The following is a 22269-nucleotide window of genomic DNA, read 5'->3' as shown; positions in this document are numbered from 1 at the left end:
TATCGATCGTTTCTCCAAAGCTGCACACTTCGTCGCCCTCCCGAAGCTCCCCTCTGCCTTGGAGACGGCCCAGCTCCTCACCTCCCATGTGTTCCGTCTTCACGGGATCCCCGAGGACATCGTCTCAGATAGAGGGCCACAATTCACGTCCCGTGTTTGGAGGGAGTTCTGCTCCGCACTGGGGGCCAAGGTCAGTCTTTCTTCCGGTTTCCATCCACAGAGTAACGGGCAATCGGAGCGGGCCAACCAGGAGCTGGAAGCTGCCCTCCGCTGTGTCGCTTCGCACAACCAATCGACCTGGACTGAACAGCTTCCATGGATCGAATACGCCCACAACAGCCACACATCCTCCGCCACGGGCAAGTCTCCCTTCGAAGCCTCCCTGGGCTATCAACCGCCTTTGCTCCCGGCCATCGAAGGTGAGCACTCCGTTCCTTCAGTACAGGCTCACCTCCACGGGTGCCGTCGTGCCTGGCGGGCGACTCAGGCTGCCCTACTCCGTACTAAGGAGCGGAACAAGACCCTCGCTGACCGTCGCCGGACACCGGCCCCCGAGTACACCATCGGTCAACAGGTATGGCTGGCTACCCGTTTTGTGCCGCTACGGACTGAGTCGAAGAAGCTGTCCCCTCAGTTTATTGGCCCTTTTCCCGTTGAAGCCATTGTGAACCCTGTGTCTGTCCGCCTCAAGCTGCCGCACAACATGCGCATTCACAATGTCTTCCATGTGTCTCAGGTCAAGCCGGTGCTCTCCAGCCCGTTGTGCCCTCCCTCCAGGGCCCCGCCGCCCCCCCCGGCTCGTGGATGGTCAGCTGGTCTACAATATCACCCGCATCATGGACTCCCGGCGCCGGGGTCAGGGTTTTCAGTACTTGGTTGACTGGGAGGGCTACGGGATAGAGGAACGCTCCTGGGTGCCTCGAGCTGCTGTCCTGGATAGGGCCATGCTCCGGGACTTCCACCGCAGGCATCCAGGTAAGCCTGGTGGGTCGCCGGGAGGCTCCCGTTGAGGGGGGGGTACTGTCATGGTCTCCGTGCCTGCCCGGTCGGCCCCACAAGGCTACATTTGCTGTTTCTGTTCTCTCCCTCTCTGCCTGGGCGGAGCTCACTGTGGGCTCCCGCCCTTGGCCCACACACACACCTGACAACAATCACCTGTCATCACCGGGAGCACAATTTGAGGCTGGAACACAGATCCTCTCGTCGCTGGATGATTGTACTACTGACGTTAGTGTTCTCACAGCTCCTGTGGACTTGTGCTTCATAATTCGTGATTTGTGATTAGTTGGTGACTTTCCTTCTCTTCTGCCTCAGACCCCCCCCCCCCCCCGGGCCTGCGACCTCCCTGCCGTGTGAACGTGTGTGAGTGTGAGCAAAGAAGACGTGAGCGAGTGTGAGAGAGCTACCCTGTGATTCCCCGGAGTTTTGGATCCCTTCACTGTACATATATTGCACTGGCACTGTAAATAAACTACACCTTGGAGACACCTAACCGCTCTGCGTTTGAGTCCCTGTAACCAGATCGTGACATGGCAGCTGAAAAGCTGCAGCCGTGTGTGTAGTTACAACAACCGTAATTAAGAAAAAACTGTTAAAGGTGTGCAATATGTGGTCGGGTCTGCCATGCATCTGTTACATTACTTCATCGCAATTTCAGTAAAACTGAGGTTCTAGTACTTGGCCCAGCCAGTTTCTCTAAGGAGATAAGTCAGTACATCGGCCCCTTCTAAAACTAAAAACCTTGGTATAATTTTTGACCAACACCTGAATTTTGAAATTCACATCTCAAAGCTCACCCAAACTTGTTTCCTTGACCTCAGGAATATTGCAAAATTCCATTACTAACAGATAATCCTCTGCATGGACAGGCCACTGCTTATACAGCAGAGCTTCTGAAACCTGATCACTGCATGTGACCTTTCCGATCCCCTAACCAGGGCCTTCTTACTGTCCCTCGCTCGATTATAAAACCAGAGGTGATTGTGATTTTGAGGTTGTTGCACCCAAACTGTGGAACAGCCTTCCTCACTCAATCAGGTCTGCTAACTCTGTTATTTGATTTAAAAGGTTCATTCCTGAGCCTGGAGCAGCTCTTGACAAAACAACCTGGCTAGCATGTACAGAGACCTGATCACAACATCTTTGGAATGAATAAACACAATCAGGCCTTGTCACTCAAAATCAACTGTGGTCTTCAAAAATGCACTCGTACCTGCAGTTTGCACACAGATGCAACAATCTGATGGAAAGCCTTGAACCAGAGGTGGAGGCTTTTCCAGCAGCAGATTAGTGCCCATGGTTTAGCATGAGAAACTTAATGTCCACATACTTTATTCATACATTTTCAAACTCTAGTCAACAAAGACTATGTTGAGATAAATACTAAAAAATGTTAGTAGAAGTTTAATAATTAAATATTGCCGGTATATAGGATCATTGATCTAGTATTAAAGTTAATACCTGTCTTTGATGGTGTCGGTGGTTTGGATTTGAGAGAAGAAACATCTGACTCTTCATCCTCCTTTTTCTCTTCATTCTCCAGACAGGTGGCTGAAGAGTCGTCGCCAAGACCTGACAGAGAGTAAAGCAGAGCACTGCTGGTAACAGCAGAATTTTCTTATAACAGGTTGATTTGGCAAAGATTTGATGCCAGATGACCTTCCTGATGCAACTCTCTCCAGTTTTCTTGGGCTGGACTGCAGTACACTGGCTTGTGTTCGCACATTGTGCGATGAACTTCTCAGAAACTGTTTGCTTGATGCTCATTTGTGTCTGTAGCGCTAACTAGATCCTGAAGTACCACAACTATTAGTCATGAACATCTGCACCAAAAATGCTTTTTTTGGATTGTTTGGGGTCACTTTACCCACTAAGTGTGATTTGTATGCAATAAAGATTGGCGATGGACACTCTAATAAGATTGTCTTTCATATGTTATTGTTCTGCCCAATGAGGTTGAAATTTGGCATCGGCTTGATGTTTAAAGGTGCACAGTGACAGGAAATAAAAACGCACATCAAATGCATTGCACCTAGCAAGTCTGTTTTGAAAATGTAAGTAGAAAGGAGATATATTTACACTAAAAGCATTAAAAAGTAAAAACAAAAAGTTAAAAGGAATACTTAAAGCAATGAAAATTAAAAATAAATACACTAAAAAGTATTTGTACTTCCTACCTTTTTCTTCCGTCAAGTCTTCAGAGGGGAGTGTATCCACTTCCTTTTTCCGTCTCCAACGAATGGATTCTCTCAGTCTATTAAATGTATTATCAAACCTCGGCATACTGGGATCTAAAAAAGCAAAGCACACAGTTTAATGTAGTTTTAATGACAGACTGCAGACACGATTTCTGATCTTTTGTTTTCTCCACTTTCCACAGACAAGCATCAGCAGTGCTTTTTGTTTTGAACTCAGTTCCCAAGAAATTGTTGTTGTTTTGTTGTCCACTATAATGACCACTGCAGAGAACATTTTAGTTTGTTCTTTTATGATTGTATAATCTTAATGGGCCATCTACTTCATTGTTTTAATGGACTTTCCTACCACTGCTATGCTGATGACAAACAGTTTTACTTTTACATCAGACCCAACAACGTTAACAATCAATGATTCTCTGTCATTACTACTTGGATGGATTCAAATTTACTTGTGGCAAGGTTAGGTCTGTGGCGCCGCTGCAGGGAGGCTGACACACTGGAGCTGCATCAGCAATTGCGCCTCACCTGCTTAAGAGGGATGAACTGAGTACTGATGTGGTGGTTGTTGGTGTGTGTGGCTGGCAGCTGAAAAGCTGCAGCCGTGTGTGTAGTTACAACAACCGTAATTAAGAAAAGTGTTAAAGGTGTGCAATATGTGGTCGGGTCTGCCATGCATCTGTTACATTACTTCATCGCAATTTCAGTAAAGCTGAGGTTCTAGTACTTAGCCCAGGCAGTTTCTCTAAGGAGATAAGTCAGTACATCGGCCCCTTCTAAAACTAAAAACCTTGGTATTGTGTAAAGTAAGTAAGTAAGTAAAATTTTATTTATATAGCACATTTCTAGATAGACATCACAAAGTGCTTTACAGATATAACAGATTAAAAGGCAAAAAACAAACAAAGTTAACAAAAAGCAATTTTAAAAAGATAAGTTTTTAGCTGTTTTTTAAAAGTAATCAATGAATCAACGGATCGTAGGTCCTGAGGAAGGGAGTTCCAAAGTCGAGCGGCCACAGTAGCAAAAGCTCTATCACCCCTAGTTTTCAGTCTCGTATACTGAATGACAAGTAGGCCCTGACTACTCGACCTCAGAGACCTACTAGGGGCATAGGGCTGCAAAAGTTCAATAATATATGGTGGTGCTTGTTGTCGAAGAGCTTTAAAAGTTAAAACCAAAATCTTAAAATGGACTCTAGATTCGACAGGAAGCCAATGTAACTGCTTAAGCAACGGTGTTATATGTGAATATTTAGAACCTTTCGTCAGAAGTCTTGCTGCAGCATTCTGAACGATCTGCAGACGCTCCAAGGAACCTTTGTTTAAACAAGTAAACAGGGAATTGCAATAGTCCAATCGTGATGAAATAAAAGCATGAATAACAATCTCGAGTTCGGTATAGGAAATTATGGAGCTCAATTTAGAGATATTTCTTAAATGATAAAAGCAGGACCGAACAAGAGATTTAACATGACTATCTAACGTAAGAGCAGGATCAAGGATAATCGTGGTGGACCACTAGAGGGCTCCACTCACACCCAGTGTATAGGAAGTGTGTTCCTGTGTTTTGTGACGCGATATGCGCAGTTGATGTTGGAGACGAATAAAGAAGGAGTGAGAACTGAGAGCTCTGTGTCGTTGATGCTTACCTCCACATTGGTGACCCCTGACTCGAGCATGCAACGGGCTGCAGATAACGCAGACTCCGCTATGGATGCATCAGCGGCCGCCAGACCTCCGCCTCCTGTTGCAGCTACGTTCGCTGTGGCGCTGAAACTGCCGGACTTTTGGCTCCATGAACCCCCGTCATGGTTTGTACACGTGGAGGCTCAGTTCGCCCTTCGCGGCATCTCGGCTGACGACACGAAGTATCACCATGTGGTGGCCTCGCTCGACCCGCTGGCCACCCGTCGCGCGATGGCGCTCCTCCGGGACCCACCCGCCCAAGGGAAATACGCCACCCTCAAAGAGTTGCTTCTTCGGCGCTATGCCCTCTCCGACGCTGAATGAGCCGAAAAGCTCCTCAACCTGTCAGGCTTGGGTGGCGGTACCACTCTCGAGCTCATGGAGAACATGCTATCGTTGCTCGGGCCGGATGACGGTGGTTTCCTCTTCGCCCACCTCTTCCTCCGCCAACTACCGGCCGCCGTGAGAGCTGTCCTCGCGAACTCTCCGCTTCTGCCTGCGAAGGATTATCGCTCCCTGGCTGAAGAAGCGGATCGCATTCTCCTGGCTAGCCGCACTTTCAACGTTCACGCCCTGGCTACGGACACGCCGGCGGCACCTTCCACGCCTCCACCTGCCTCCCCCGGAGCATCTGCCCCCTTGCTGACGGTAGGGATTGCTACATGCCGGCACCGCGGAAAGAGCATCTGTTTCTACCATCAGCGTTTTGGCGACAGAGCGCGTCGCTGCCTGCCGCCTTGCGCTTTCACGGCCCAGGGAAACGGACCCGCCAGCGCGCCGTAGCAGCCGCGACCGCTGGCAATACAGAAAGGCTGCTCTTCATAGAGGACTCGCGCTCCGGGAGACGTTTTCTCGTGGACTCCGGCTCCCAGAAGAGCCTCCTTCCCACTACCGCTGCCGATGGACTAGCAGCGAACTGTGGGCCGCAGCTCATTGCAGCTAATGGCTCTCCCATCAAAACGTTTGGGGAAAGGTTGGTGACTGTTTGTTTTCATGGCCGGAATTTCCAGTGGAACTTTGTTGTTGCCGCTAGCTCTGTACCTATTTTAGGTGCTGATTTCCTGTGTGCTCATGGACTGCTTGTCGATGTTGCTAACAGACGTTTAATCGATGCTCTCTCGTTTTCTTCGCTACCCTGTTTTACTCGGGCCGCCGAGCCCCTGATTCGGGCTAATGTAGTGACCTCCGGGGATGCTTTTCAGCGTTTTCTTTTAGAGTTTCCATCGCTGTCTGTCCCTAATTTCTCTAGCACGGTAACGAAGCATGGGGTTGAGCATTATATTCCCACGGTCGGGCCCCCGGTGTTCGCGCGCGCCGCCTCGACCCCGCGAAACTGTCTGTCGCTCGGGAAGAGTTTGCAGCCATGGAGCGCCTTGGCATTGTACAGCGTTCGAACAGTGCATGGGCCTCTCCGCTTCACATGGTGCCCAAATTGGACGGTCGGTGGCGGCCATGCGGGGATTTCCGCCGTTTAAATAATGCCACGGAGAATGACCGTTACCCCATCCCCCACATTCAGGATTTTTCTGCCAATCTCGCCGGAATGTCGATTTTTTCTAAAATTGACTTGGTGCAGGGGTATCACCAGGTTCCCGTGCGCGCCGAAGACGTTCCTAAAACCGCTGTCATTACCCCCTTCGGCTTGTTCGAGTTTTGCGCATGCCGTTTGGCCTGAAAGGTGCCGCCCAGACCTTTCAGCGGCTGATGGACTCCGTTTTGCGTGGGCTGCCGTTCGTTTTTGTTTATCTGGACGATATATTGGTGGCCAGCTGCTCAGCGAGCCAGCACGAGTCCCATCTGCGCCAGGTTTTCCAGCGTTTGGCAGCGCACGGCCTGATCATCAACCCTTCCAAGTGCCAGTTTGGGTTGCCTGTTCTGGATTTCCTCGGGCACCGCATTTCCGCTGAAGGTGTGGTTCCGTTGCCCAACAGAGTCCAGGCCGTTTCGGCTTTTCCGCGTCCCACGTCGGTTAAAGCGTTGCAGGAGTTCTTGGGGATGATAAATTTTTACAACCGCTTTCTCCCCAGAGCTGCCCACCTGCTACAGCCACTCTATGCTGCCTTAAAAGGTAAAACAGCCAAAGATCCGGTTGACTGGCTGCCGGAACGCGTCCGTGCGTTTTCCGCAGCCAAGTCTGCGCTGGCTGACGCCGCCCTGCTGGCTCACCCGCTTCCGTCGGCGGAGATCGCGTTGACCACCGACGCCTCTGACGTGGCAGTGGGTGGGGTGTTGGAACAGCGGGTTTCAGGTCTCTGGCAACCGCTCGCCTTTTTCAGCCGTACGCTCCGGGATGCTGAACGCAAGTACAGTGTTTTTGACAGGGAGTTGCTGGCCCTGCACCTCGCGACACGACATTTTCGTTTTTTCCTCGAGGGTCGCAACTTTACTGCGTACGTTGACCACAAGCCTTTGACATTTGCGATGTCCAAGGTCTCTGACCCATGGAGCGCACGCCAGCAGCGCCAGTTGGCGGCCATTTCAGAGTTTACCACAGACATTCAATATGTGGCTGGTAAGTCCAATCACGTCGCTGACTGTCTCTCACGTGTGTTGGTTTCTCTGGTGTATGTTGGCATCGACTACGCTGCCATGGCCGCCGAGCAACGTGCTGACCCGGACGTCCTTGCCCTTCAGTCAACAAAAACGGGCCTCGTGCTGGAGGACACCCCGGTGTGGGACGGCGGTCCGCACCTTCTTTGCGACGTATCCACCGGCCGCCCCCGCCCGGTGGTTCCCCTTTCGTGGCGTCGTCGTGTTTTTGACTTGGTGCATGCCCTCTCTCATCCCGGCGTCCGGGCCTTGGTCAAGCTGGTCAGCGCCAGGTTTGTTTGGCCGGGCCTTCGCAAGACGGTGAAAGAATGGGTGGTGGTTTGTATCCCATGCAAACGCTCGAAAATCCACCGGCACACACAGGCACCCCTCGAACCCTTCCGTGTCCCGGGTAGGTGTTTCGATCACGTTCATGTGGACCTGGTTGGTCCCTTGCTGCAGTCACAGGGTTTCACGCACCTTTTGACTGTGGTGGACCGCACAACCAGGTGGCCAGAGGCGGTACCCCTGGCGTCCACAACAGCGGCGACGGTGGCCAGGGCATTTTTGTCAACGTGGGTTTCACGTTTCGGCCCCCCTGCTGACATTACCTCGGACAGGGGCCCCCAGTTTGTTTCCGAGCTTTGGCCTGCTATGGCTGACGGCCTGGGAGTCAAGGTCCACCGCACCACAGCATACCACCCGCAAGCTAATGGGATGTGCGAACGGTTTCACCGGTCACTTAAGGCCGCGCTCCGGGCTTCCTTAACAAGTGGCGACTGGGTCGACCGTCTTCCGTGGGTTTTGCTGGGATTGCGTAGCGCGGTTAAAGAAGACCTCGGGGTTTCCCCGGCTGAACTGGTCCTCGGCCAGCCTCTCCGGGTCCCCGGGGAATTCTTACCTGAGAGCCCTCCCCCATGTTTCGATGCCTCTTTGTTGCCTTTTTGCCCCCCAAGAGACTCATTTCCTGTTCCTGGTCCTGTGCACCACTGCCTGCCTGACACTTTTGTTCCGAGTTCGTTGGACTCTGCTCGTTTCGTTTTCGTCAGGCACGATGCCCATAGGACTCCGCTGCGTCCACCATATGACGGGCCATACAGGGTTCTTAAACCAGACAACAAACATTTCATTTTGGACTTTGCGGTCGCCAGGAAGTTGTCTCTGTTGACAGACTTAAGCCTGCACATGTTATGCAAGAGGATCAGGTGGTCCCGGCCCAGGCCCCTCGCCGCGGCCGCCCACCTGCCACCGGGCTGATGGATTCTGTTTTTTCCCCCAGGAGCGACCCAAAATCACCGGAGTCCGAGTCGTCTGCAGCTTTTTCTGACCGCCAGTGCCAGCCTCACTCCCGGGCTGGGTTGCCCTCTGTCAGTTCCCCACCCCCCCCAGTTCAGCCGTTCCGGCCGTTTGCTTAAGCCCCGGGTCCTGGACTAGTTCTGCTGGGTGTTCGGGGGGGGCATGTGTGGTGGACCACTAGAGGGCTCCACTCACACCCTGTGTATAGGAAGTGTGTTCCTGTGTTTTGTGACGCGATATGCGCAGTTGATGTTGGAGACGAATAAAGAAGGAGTGAGAACTGAGAGCTCTGTGTCGTTGATGCTTACCTCCACAGTATCATTTTTGACCAACACCTGAATTTTGAAATTCACGTCTCAAAGCTCACCCAAACTTGTTTCCTTCACTTCAGGAATATTGCAAAATTCCATTACTAACAGATAATCCTCTGCATGGACAGGCCACAGCTTACACAGCAGAGCTTCTGAAACCTGATCACTGCATGTGACCTTTCCGATCCCCTAACCAGGGCCTTCTTACTGTCCCTCGCTCGATTATAAAACCAGAGGTGATTGTGCTTTTGAGGTTGTTGCACCCAAACTGTGGAACAGCCTTCCTCACTCAATCAGGTCTGCTAACTCTGTTATTTGATTTAAAAGGTTCATTCCTGAGCCTGGAGCAGCTCTTGACAAAACAACCTGGCTAGCATGTACAGAGACCTGATCACAACATCTTTGGAATGAATAAACACAATCAGGCCTTGTCACTCAAAATCAACTGTGGTCTTCAAAAATGCACTCGTACCTGCAGTTTGCACCCAGATGCAACAATCTGATGGAAAGCCTTGAACCAGAGGTGGAGGCTTTTCCAGCAGCAGATTAGTGCTCATGGTTTAGCATGAGAAAGTTAATGTCCACATACTTTGTTCATACATTTTCAAATTTTAGTCAACAAAGACTATGTTAAGGTAAATACTAAAAAATGTTAGTAGAAGTTTAATATTTAAATATTGCTGGTATATAGGATCATTGATCTAGTATTAAAGTTAATACCTGTCTTTGATGGTGTCGGTGGTTTGGATTTGAGAGAAGAAACATCTGACTCTTCATCCTCTTTTTTCTCTTCATTCTCCAGACAGGTGGCTGAAGAGTCGTCGCCAAGACCTGACAGAGAGTAAAGCAGAGCACTGCTGGTAACAGCAGAATTTTCTTATAACAGGTTGATTTGGCAAAGATTTGATGCCAGATGACCTTCCTGATGCAACTCTCTCCAGTTTTCTTGGGCTGGGACCTGCAGTACACTGGCTTGTGCTCACACATTGTGTGATGAACTTCTCAGAAACTGTTTGCTTGATGCTCATTTGTGTCTGTAGCGCTAACTAGATCCTGAAGTACCACAACTATTAGTCATGAACATCTGCACCAAAAATGCTGTTTTGGATTGTTTGGGGTCACTTTACCCACTAAGTGTGATTTGTATGCAATAAAGATTGGCGATGGACACTCTAATAAGATTGTCTTTCATATGTTATTGTTCTGCCCAATGAGGTTGAAATTTGGCATCGGCTTGATGTTTAAAGGTGCACAATGACAGGAAATAAAAACGCACATCAAATGTATTGCACCTAGCAAGTCTGTTTTGAAAATGTAAGGAGTAGAAAGGAGATATATTTACACTAAAAGCATTAAAAAGTAAAAACAAAAAAGTTAAAAGGAATACTTAAAGCAATGAAAATTAAAAATAAATACACTAAAAAGTATTTGTACTTCCTACCTTTTTCTTCCTTCAAGTCTTCAGAGGGGAGTGTATCCACTTCCTGTTTCCGTCTCCAACGAATGGATTCTCTCAGTCTATTAAATGTATTATCAAACCTCGGCATACTGGGATCTAAAAAAGCAAAGCACACAGTTTAATGTAGTTTTAATGACAGACTGCAGACACGATTTCTGGTCTTTTGTTTTCTCCACTTTGCACAGACAAGCATCAGCAGTGCTGTTTTGTTGTCCACTATAATGACCACTGCAGAGAACATTTTAGTTTGTTCTTTTATGATTGTATAATCTTAATGGGCCATCTACTTCATTGTTTTAATGGACTTTCCTACCACTGCTATGCTGATGACAAACAGTTTTACTTTTATGTCAGACCAAACAATGTTAACAATCAATGATTCTCTGTCATTACTACTTGGATGTATTAAAATTTACTTTATTGCAATTTCAGTAAAACTAAGGTTCTAGTACTTGGCCCAGGCAGTTTCTCTAACGAGATAAGCCAGTACATTGGCCCCTTCACTAATAACTTCTAAAACTAAAATCTAATTTTAAAACCAGAGGTGATTGTGCTTTTGTCGTTGTTGGGCCCAAACTGTGGAGCAGCCTTCCTCACTCAATCAGTTTGGCTGGCTCTGTTATTTGATTTAAAAGGCTCATTTCTGAGCCTGGAGCAGCTCTTGACAAAACAACCTGGCTAGCATGTACAAAGGCCTGACCACAACATCTTTGGAATGAATAGAAGCAATCAGGTCTTGTCACTCAACACCAGCTCCGAACCTCAATAATGAACTTGTACCTGGATGGCAACAAATGCAGCTTGTAGCCAGATGCAACAATCTGATGGAAAGCCTTGAACCAGAGGTGGAGGCTTTTCCAGCAGCAGATTAGTGCCCATGGTTTATTTGGCATTGCAATGTTAATGTTCACATACTTTGTTCATACGTTTTCAAACTCTAGTCAACAAAGACTATGTTAAGGTAAATACTAAAAAATGTTAGTAGAAGTTTAATAATTAAATATTGCCAGTTTATAGGATCATTGATCTAGTATTAAAGTTAATACCTGTCTTTGATGGTGTGGATTTGAGAGAAGAAACATCTGACTCATCTTCCTCTTTTTTCTCTTCATTCTTCAGACAGGTGGCTGAAGAGTCGTCGCCAAGACCTGACAGAGAGGCAAACAGAGCACTGCTGGTAACAGCAGAATTTTCTTATAACAGGTTGATTTGACAAAGATTTGATGCCAGATGACCTTCCTGATGCAACTCTCTCCAGTTTTCTTGGGCTGGGACCTGCAGTACACTGGCTTGTGTTCACACATTGTGCGATGAACTTCTCAGAAACTGTTTGCTTGATGCTCATTTGTGTCTGTAGCGCTAACTAGATCCTGAAGTACCACAACTATTAGTCATAAACATCTGCACCAAAAATGCTGTTTTGGATTGTTTGGGGTCACTTTACCCACTAAGTGTGATTTGCATACAATAAAGATTGGCGATGGACACTCTAATAAGATTGTCATTCATATGTTATTGTTCTGCCCAATGAGTTTGCATCAGTTTGATGTTTAAAGGTGCACAGTGACAGGAAATAAAACACACATGCTAAAAAAAAGCCTCACAGAGGAGAGGCTTCCTTGGTCTCTTGTGTTCTGGGGGCCTCTGGATGTCTGGAGTTTTGATCTCCTCCATACCTGCTTCATACCCTGGAGGACGGGGCTGTGGCTCCCCACACTCCCTAGCAGATCGTTACATGGAGAAACCTTTGGAATGCAAGCATGCTGATCCACACAGGTATGCACACAGGTGTACACACGGGTATTCACAGACACGGACTACAGCTTTCTTGGCTGCTGCCTCAAAGCACATTGTGCGCTGTCTATCTTGCGTGCTGCAGAATATCGTTTATTATTTAGTATCTACTGATATCTACTGCTAGCTAGTTTATTGTGATGGTGCCGTTTTTTTTTATTATGTTGCTCTTTGTTGTTTGCTTTCTCTTCTGTTTTTTTTCTCCATACAGGTGACCCAGGTGTTTTGTTTTTTTTCTTTCTTCCCCCCCTTCTCACCGTCTCTTCTCCCCTTTGGTTTTCTTTCTCTCCCTCTCTTTCTTTCATTCTTTCTCCCTGTCCTATCCCCCAGTCATGTCTGTCCCGTTTGTAGCAACTGAAAATAAAATAAATTCATAATTATAATAAAGGTCAATCAAATGGACCAATATGGCAAGGCCATGATGATCCACTTGGTAAAATAAATCCACTTGGCATCTTTCTTGGCCTTAAGACAACAATTCTGATGGTTAAAGATCCAAACGGGACACAAAAAAGGAAAAAAAAAAAAAAAAAAAAAAGCCTCAAATACATTACATCTGGCAAGTCTGATTTGAAAACATAAGGAGTAGAAAGGAGATATATTTGCATTAAAAAGTAAAAGTTAAAAGGAATACTTAAATAAAGCACTGAAAATTAAAAACAGGTACAGTAAAAATTATTTGTACTTCCCACCTTTTTCTTCCTTCAAGTCTTCAGAAGGGAGTGTATCCACTTCCTTTTTCCGTCTCCAAGGAAAGGACTCTCTCAGTCTATATAATGTATTATCAAACCCCGGCATACTGGGATCTAAAAAAGAAAAGCACACAGTTTAATGTAGTTTGAATAACAGACTGCAGGCCTGATTTCTGGTCTTTTGTTTTCTCCTGCCAGTGTTTGTGTTTTTGGTTTAAGTTTTACTCTTTGAATTGTGGTTTTCTGTTGTATTATATTTACTGTTCCTGGTTTCTGTTCTGGTTCCGCGCCTCATCTTGCCTCGCCTCATGTTTCTATGTCTCATTGTCTTGTCTGTGTCATCATGAACGTCTCTTGCTTCCTGTTTTATTGTGATAGTCCCTTGTCATGTGTTCAGTGTATTGAGTTTTGCGTCCTCGTGTCTCGTCATGTCAGATTCGTCCCAGCTGTGTTCTCACCTGTTCCCCATCCTCTTTTTTTTCTACTTGTGTATTTAAGCCCTGCGTCTTCCTTGTTCATTGCTGGTTTGGTTGTCAATTTTCTCCTGTGTGTCATCCTCCATGTTGCCTCTGTGTTTCTTCCTTGATGTTTCATATCTCAGGCTCCTAGTTCTCAGTTTCAGGTTTTTGTTACGTTTCCTTTGTTCCTCGTGTTCTTTTGTTAGTTTCTCTCTGTTCAGGTTTTGTAAGTTTATTCCTGCCATACTCTGCTTTTGTTTTCATTGAGTCTCACTGTAAATAAAAAATCACACCCAAGCATCAGCAGTGCTTTTTGTTGTGAAGTCAGTGCCCAAAAAAAATGTTGTTCTTGTTGTCCACTTTAATGACCAGGGCACTGCAGCAAATGTTTTAGGGAACATTTTATAGAGATAAAATCATTTGCAAGTGTGCAGATTTTAGCCACTTTGGTTTATTCTTTCATGACTGTATAATTTTTACTATGAAAGCTGATAATGGGGGTTTTTAACAGAAGACATTGAGAGTTTTATAGTAAGGACAGGGGTAACAATCCGTGCATTAATGATGTACATTTAGTTGTTAATATATGCTGGTCAGCCAGCCATCAGAAAAGTGTAAGTTGAAAGTGTCCTATATAAACGAATGCAGGCATTTATTAATATAGCTAATTTCACATGTGCTTTTATTCTAAGGAAACCCATTTTTCCTTGGTACTATGACTCGATATTTATATGTGGGTTTACTTTCTGCACTGCATGGTTAAGATAGCATTAAATCCTGGAAATATTCTACATGTGCAAAAAATTTGCCATTTTGCTGAGGCAAAGTTATTCTGTTATCATACATTAAATATGTTTTTAACTTAACTGATTCTTGCCCAGGTTAAAAATGTTGTTTGAAGGCATCAGATCAGGATTCAGTGATGAATATTTTTCCTTATTTTATTTTTCAGCTTCCCAGGGAAAAGGAGGGTGCAAAACAATCACTCATAAATGTTAATGTTTCACTACTAAATACAAATAGCAGCTTTACTTGGTCAACATTCAATTTTACTTCTGGTTGAGTTTTCAGCAGCCTTTAATAGTATTAATGCTACAGACTAGACAACTGAGTTGGCATTACTAGTACTGCTCTTAAATGGTTTTCTTCATGCTTATCCAACAGATAATAGCCAGATGCAACAATCTGATGGAAAGCCTTGAACCAGAGGTGGAGGCTTTTCCAGCAGCAGATTAGTGCTCATGGTTTATTTGGCATTGGAATGTTAATGTTCACATACTTTGTTCATACGTTTTCAAACTTTAGTCAACAAAGACTATGTTAAGGTAAATACTAAAAAATGTTAGTAGAAGTTTAATATTTAAATATTGCCAGTATATAGGATCATTGATCTAGTATTAAAGTTAATACCTGTCTTTGATGGTGTCGGTGGTTTGGATTTGAGAGAAGAAACATCTGACTCTTCATCCTCCTTTTTCTCTTCATTCTCCAGACAGGTGGCTGAAGAGCCGTCGCCAAGACCTGACAGAGAGTAAAGCAGAGCACTGCTGGTAACAGCAGAATTTTCTTATAACAGGTTGATTTGGCAAAGATTTGATGCCAGATGACCTTCCTGATGCAACTCTCTCCAGTTATCTAGGGCTTGTGCACTGGCTTGTGTTCGCACATTGTGCGATGAACTTCTCAGAAACTGTTTGCTTGATGCTCATTTGTGTCTGTAGCGCTAACTAGATCCTGAAGTACCACAACTATTAGTCATGAACATCTGCACCAAAAATGCTGTTTTGGATTGTTTGGGGTCACTTTACCCACTAAGTGTGATTTGTATGCAATAAAGATTGGCGATGGACACTCTAATAAGATTGTCTTTTATGTGTTATTGTTCTGCCCAATCCCACATACCAGGTCTGGCCTGGATCTGGTATCAAACCGGCACTGCTGACTCCTGGCATAAGACATATGTCATCCAGATATGGGCCAGGCCTGGCATAGATGGCACTGTTTATGTGATGGCATGCCACATCTGGCTTGATTGTGGTTTGGTTTATGTGGCCCAGGCCCACAGAAAACAGGTCTGGCCTGGATCTGGCATCAAGCTGGCACTTCTGACTGACTGGAGTCATGGCAGGGTGTATGTCAACCAGATGTGGGCAAGGTCTGGCAATGATGGTACTATTTATGTTCCTATTTTCCCATTTTAGTTAGAAGACCCAAATGGCATGTTGCAATACTATACTGCTATGGTAACTAACGTTTCAAATGCAGGTGTGACAGGTTTGTGAGGGTACACTTTATCCAAAACCTAGTGACGGTTTACACATCTTTGACAGTGGGTGACTGTAACTCAGGAGGTAGAGCAGGTCACCTACTGATCGCAAGCTTAGTGGTTCGATCCCTGGCTCCTCCAGTCTGCATGTCAAGAGTGTGAATGTGTATGAATGTAAATAGGAAGCACTCAGTTTAGAGGAAGTGTTTGATAAATGTGGCATGTTGTATAGAGCACTTTGAGTAATCTAGGAGACTAGAAAAGCGCTGTATAAGAGTCAGTCGATTCACTGTCTGAACAGAGTTTTGTGATGTTACTTTTGCACTGTTTTGCATGTTCTGGCACCTGTTGTTATTACATGGCTTGATTAAGGTACACATTAGGCTGACATCCGGGGCCAGAGCTGAAACTGTTCTGGGCCAGCAGTGTGTCTGCAACTGGCCTTGTGCTGGCCCATGTGTGGGCTACATCTGGCAAACCAAATCTGGGCCACCAAAGGGTCGTCATTCTTTGCGGTATGTGGGCCATGTGTAAGCACATTCTGTGGGCCAGATCTAAGCCATACCAATTTTGCTATGTGGGATGAGGTTGCAATTTGGCATCAGCTTGATGTTTAAAGGTGCACAGTGACAGGAAATAAAAACACAAATCCAAAAAAAAAATTCAAATACATTACACCTGGCAAGTCTGGTTTGAAAACGTAAGGAGTAGAAAGGAGATATATTTGCATTAAAAAGTAAAAGTTAAAAGGAATACTTAAATAAAGCACTGAAAATTAAAAACAGGTACAGTAAAAAGTATTTGTACTTCCCACCTTTTTCTTCCTTCAAGTCTTCAGAGGGGAGTGTATCCACTTCCTTTTTCCGTCTCCAACGAATGGATTCTCTCAGTCTATTTAATGTATTTTCAAACTTCGGCATACTGGGATCTAAGAAAGAAAAGCAAACAGTTTAATATAGTTTGAATAACAAACTACAGGCCTGATTTCTGGTCTTTTGTTTTCTCCACTTTCCACAGACAAGAGAACATTTTACAGAGAAAAAAAATCATTTGCAAGTGTGCAGATTTTAGCTACTTTGGTTTGTTCTTTCATGACTGCATGATCTTAAACATGAAAGCTGATAATAGCGATTTTTAAACAGATGACATTTGGAGTTTTTATAGTAAGGGTAACAATCCATGCATAAATGATCTATACCCTGGTGGAGGGGTTTGTGTATTCCAGAGATCCCAGGGGCTATGATGTTGGGGGGCTTTTGTCCCCTGGTAGGGGTGAGGCACCAGATAAAGAGCAATTCAAAAACCCATATGAGAAGACCCAGGGAACAGTTTACCCTTCCCAGGATAGGGTTACCGGGGCTCCGCCCTGGAGCAAGGATGTTCCCTGTGCCTTCGGGTCAGGAAACGTGTCCTAACTGTCGTCAGCCTCTATGTGCTGAATGACAGTTCAGAGTACCAGGCCTTCCTGGAGTTCATGAAGAGAAAACTGAGCGTAAAAGCGAAACTTTCGATTTACCAGTCGATCTTCGTCCCCACCCTCACTTATGGTCAACAGTCACTAAAAGAACAAGGTTGCAGATACAAAGGAGCTCTCTCCAAAGGATGGCTGGCCTCTCCCTTAGATATAATGTAAGCCATTCAACCATCCAGGAGGCGCTCAGAGTAGAGCCGCTGCTCCTCCACATCAAAAGAAGCCAGTTGATGTGGTTTGGGCATCTGACAAGGATGCCTCCTGGGCACCTCCTGGATGAGGTGTTCCGGGCATGTCGGACCAGGAGGAGGCTCCTCCATCTCTTGGCTGGCCTGGGAACGCCTTGGTGTTCCCCCAGACAAGCAAGAGGAGGTGGCTGGGGAGAGGGAGGTCTGGGCTTCTCTGCTAAGGATGCTGCCCCCGCAACCTGGCCCCGAATAAGCAAAAAAGGATGGGTGCATGGATGGATGGATGGATTTGTATGTGAAAGTAAATCTCTACATATCCAGTATGCAGGATCATTGATCTAGTATTAAAATTAAGAAGTTTCACCTGTGTTTGATGGTGTTAGTGGTCTGGATTTGTGAGAAGAAACATCTGACTCATCATCCTCTTTTTCCTGGTTGCTCTTCGGAGAGGTGGATGCAGAGCCAGGACTCAGACCTGACAGAGAGGGGAGAAGAGGACATTTGTAAAAGCTGCTTTCTCTTTTAAACTGACTCTTTAGTCCCTAGTTTCGTCTTTGTGGTGTCACAGCAATTAATGTCCTGCCACAGGATTCAATTCAGGTTGAGCTATGAACTTTTTCTGGGACGAGCCAAAACATTGATTCTTTGCTTCTTCTTTTTTTCACCATTCTGTTGTAGATTTGCTGCGGTGCACGAGATCATTGTCCTTTTGCATGGCGTACTTTGGGCACATTTGACTGTAAAACACTTTGGTATACAAAGTAGTTCATGTATCCTGTAGCAGGCAAACCAAAGCCCTCGCCTCAAAGGATAACCTGAAGAAGAGGACAGACCAGTAAAGTGGCTTCTTCCACCCTCTTGCACAGGCTGAAAAAAAGTCTAGTATTTTGCTGTTAATGTGGGGAAAAATAAATATATCTTTATGAAATATAATAGACATTAAACTTCTGGGGAAAAGAGCAATATTTTTACATCTTCCATTTCTTTGTATTTAAAGTTTGAGGTGAGTTTTTACCAGCACTAGTTAATGTTAACTCAAGGAAAACCCAGAGGAAAACTTGTCTGCTTATGTATGACCCAGACGCTCCTTCATTTAGCAAACAGACATGTTCCAACAAGTTTAACGGTCTTCTTGTGTTTCGTTTTATTTTTCTAAGGAAATTATGTCTTTCATAGTGCATGTGTGCACATCATTCTGTCTGCAAACATAGTAGCTTGAAAAGTTTGGAATGAATTCTGAAACTGTAGACTGAGGTCATCTTAACTACTCATTAAAATTTGCTTTACATCCACTGAGATCTTCAATACCAACTTAAAATGTGTTTATTTGTCAGAAATTGACAAAAAGCTTAAAACTATGATTTTTAGTGTGTGCATTGTTTCTCAATGCCAGTGTTTGTACTGACAACGTAAAGGTACATAGGCGATGATATATATGGTCAAGTAAATATGACATTAGTTTGTATACAAATATCATGTTTTACAAGTTAACCATAAATGCATTATATCTTTAAAGAAAGTTAGTTAGAAATATGGGTGGGTAAAAAAACGATATCCAAACTCAAAGCAATTTGAATTTAAATAATCCGATACTGATTCATTATTGAATCCTTAAATCAATTTTTAAATATAAATGTATTTTGCCACGTATGTCAGAGTCTCAACTAAAAGCTCTCAAAACCATTTCAACAACCACAAAACAGATAAAACTCCACAAAACAGATAAAACTTCAAACGATTAAAGCACAGGTAAACCGATTCCACAAAACAGATAAGATTCCACAAAACAGATAAGATTCCACAAAAGAGGGAACACAAAGCATGGATCCTTCTCAGAGTACTTCAATACCAGTTTTCTGCCTTATTCGCTTTCTTATTATACACCAGTCTACAGCTGTGTACGGTGTATGGTGATGTCTGACGCTTTTTTCACCAAAAATGAGCTCAACACCGGGCCCTCTGACCACCACCAGTAGGCAACGGGTGAAGTGTCTTGCCCAAGGACACAACAGCCGAGACTGTCGGAGCTGGGGCTCGAACCGGCAACCTTCCGATTACAAGACGAACTGCCAACTCTTGAGCCATGATCGCCCCTACAAGGTTTAGAGGGTTCTTTTGACAGTACATATCCAAGTCAGATGATCATAATTCTAATATTTCTGTCAAAATTGAATTGAATCAAAATGAATCAGGATGTTGTGAATCAAACTTGAATCATTTGTAGAAATCAGTGACAATACAAAGTCTTTTTTAGAAATAGTATAATATTGTATAATTATCTAAAGTTAATCATGTCCAGTTATTACAGATAAATATCTATTATCCATTACCTGCTCCTACATAATGTTTGTGTCAAAGTAAATCTGTCATCTTTATCTGATTTTTACTGCACTACAAATTTGCCGTAGGACATTTAAAAAGAAGAAAAGAAAACTACATGAATATATACATTACAATTACAATACTGTAAAGTAAACAGAGTGAGCTGGTGGAGCTTTGTGAATGCATGTCTCCTAAAATCAAACATCACCGTTAATGTCTTGGACAGGGGGACACATTTCTGCACCTACATTTTCTAAATGTAATGGTGCCTGCCTTCAGTCAGCTTGATAGATTTATTTTTTTGCTTTACTGCACATACTGTGTGTACAATAGCACCCACATCTCAGAGGAATGACTCACGTGGGTCCTCTAGGGAAATATATGCAACCCGCACTGTCAGAAAGCTGGGAAACACTCATACTGTAAATTAAGATTTTAGGCATAGAACATAAAAGACATATCAAATGTGAGCAACATGTCCTAAAGTTGGAAAAGGCGGCAAAGTAAGTGGTGCTAACAAGAAACAGCTGGAGGAAAATTTTGCAACTGGTTAGTTTAATGCCCACAGTTCAGTAACATGATTGGGTATGAAAAGAGCATCTTAGGGAGACGTCTCAGCATCTCAGTCCTCTGGCCTAAACAAGAGAGACACCATCTAGCTTGCCATCTGTGTTTACATTTGACAGGAGATTTTATGAAAACCCCAACGGTACTCACTGGGTGACGGAGGTTGTGGTGAAGCCGCAGAATCCAACTTCTTTGCAGGTTCATCTGATTCTGGTGATAACTTGGATTCCTTGTCACCAGGTGATGGAGGATTCTTCCGTGTTGGAAGCCGGAGGCTCCTTCTAAACTTCCCCATCATGCCCACATTTATGCCACCATCAGTCGACGTCTTCTCATCGCTCTTGATGGATCCGTTGCTCTTAGTGGACACCGTGTCATTGCTGGGGTTCTCAGTGGACTTGTCCATCATTTGTGACATGTTATTCCATTATCTACCCAAATGTGAAAATGTAATAAATATTCAAGTAAAGTAATGAAGCATTTCTATTTTGTTACTTCTTATCTGGATTGTAATGATAGTTATAGTAATTTGTGAGAAAGTGCCTCAATGAACAAAATCTTACATAATAAAACCTGTATAAGTGCTGTATAAAGAACCAGTTTATTGACTAAGCAATTCATTGTGGCTTTCACCAGGATCATCATAAAACTGTATTAGAGATAACATTTTATATCGGATAGATTGAGGTAGAAAAACAGAGAGCAACATGTTGTTTGTAATTTGGGACCATTTAATCTCATCTCTCAGGTCCTGGACTTTCAAATACTTTTTATCTGCTGTTGATCGTTTTTAGCCTCGCAAAACTTCAATTTGTCCAGATTACTAAATATTTCAAGGACATGCTGCACACCGTGCTGAGATAAGAAATTAGATGTCGCTGAACACAAATGTGTGTGTCTGTGTGTGTGTAGAGAGAGAGACAGCAGAGTGATTTCTCTCGCAGTTTTATTTTCAAGATTGATATTCAGTCCGTGTATGCAAACCGTACCTAGTTACAGTAAAGAGAAAAAGATGTACTTACCTCCGGTTTCGCACAGGTGATAGAACTTCCACAGTTTCTTCCCGCTTCACCTGCTTTCGATTACTAGTTCAGGTTTGGCAAGGTCAGAGGGTGTGACAGAGCGCGCACGCGGGGCGGGGTAGGAGGGCATTTATAATGGGCAACGTCACTTTAATTATGAAAGCCATACGTCACCAACCGTTTAAAGAGCAGGCGCACAAACGAGGGGCAAAAGCAAGCGTGTCACGTTCACAGAAACGGGACAGTTTCCAGTCATCCAGTCTGAGCTGTGAGTCAGAGCACCTTACAGGCGTGTTTTGGTCAAATGTATACTTTACAGGTGAGACAATGAAGTCGCAGCATTATGTCTGCTGCGTAACCTTTGACAGTGTTGCAGCGGGTACTGAAGAAAGAAATACAACAATAGGTGTCAAAAATGATAAAATCTCTCGAAACCAGTGTGTTGTACTTCTGAGACTTTTTTTTTTCTTCGCTGTTGTTTTTTAGAGTTGTAAAGAAGGGAAACTGTGCAATATATCACAACAGGAGAAATTAGAGAAAATACCTGTAACCTCTCACGCTGGTCACCGCTGATATAGATGCGGATAATTGTGCTCAAGTAATGAAATCAAATGCAACGTGATCTCAGTCCACTAGAGGGCAATGTGGGTGCTATATTTGTTTCGGGGAAAAAACTGTTGATTGAGTCTTGTGTCTACATTTTTATGGTATATGAAAAATGGAGCAAAACTTAATTTTTAAGAAAGTGTTGTTTACAGAACTGAGAAAAATCGCATGAATATCTGTTTGAGTATTATTTACAACATGGTTTCTATGTTTGGCAGGTAAATGTACACAAGTTGCATTAAAACCAAATCCAACGTGACATTAGGACATTTATGTCCACTAGAGGGTGGTCCACTGGTGTGTGCTGTAGTTATGCGTGCAGGGGTTTAGTCTTTGTCCATACCTTTTTGAAAAAAAAAGTAGAATTGGGTTTTTAAATAAGATGATAAAAATATGCGAGATTTGT

The 22269-nt window shown here is 44.5% G+C and overlaps 1 protein-coding gene across 3 annotated transcripts in view; it reads right to left on the bottom strand.

Annotated features, from left to right (window-relative positions):
- Window positions 1-21366, bottom strand: part of LOC120739619 (tumor necrosis factor alpha-induced protein 2-like) — a 132152-nt gene extending 110786 nt beyond the window's left edge. Inside the window, exons 1-11 of one of the 3 annotated variants that reach the window (XM_040041431.1) lie at window positions 21258-21366; window positions 20386-20666; window positions 17711-17821; window positions 16502-16615; window positions 14832-14942; window positions 12964-13077; window positions 11524-11625; window positions 10460-10573; window positions 9739-9849; window positions 3177-3290; window positions 2461-2571 (exon numbers count right to left, since the gene is read on the bottom strand). In XM_040041431.1, coding sequence (XP_039897365.1) covers window positions 2461-2571; window positions 3177-3290; window positions 9739-9849; window positions 10460-10573; window positions 11524-11625; window positions 12964-13077; window positions 14832-14942; window positions 16502-16615; window positions 17711-17821; window positions 20386-20653 — 1270 coding nt within the window. In that variant the 5' untranslated portion in view covers window positions 20654-20666; window positions 21258-21366. The remainder of the gene's footprint in view (window positions 1-2460; window positions 2572-3176; window positions 3291-9738; window positions 9850-10459; window positions 10574-11523; window positions 11626-12963; window positions 13078-14831; window positions 14943-16501; window positions 16616-17710; window positions 17822-20385; window positions 20667-21257) is intronic. The other 2 variants (XM_040041432.1, XM_040041433.1) reach the window with 2 other exon arrangements.
- Between the last annotated feature and the right edge of the window lie 903 nt (window positions 21367-22269).

Source organism: Simochromis diagramma, unplaced genomic scaffold (assembly GCF_900408965.1).
Source record: "Simochromis diagramma unplaced genomic scaffold, fSimDia1.1 OVJJ01000304.1, whole genome shotgun sequence".
Lineage (NCBI taxonomy): Eukaryota > Metazoa > Chordata > Actinopteri > Cichliformes > Cichlidae > Simochromis > Simochromis diagramma.
The sequence above is the reverse complement of the archived record's forward strand: the minus strand, read 5'-3'. Positions and strand labels throughout refer to the sequence as shown.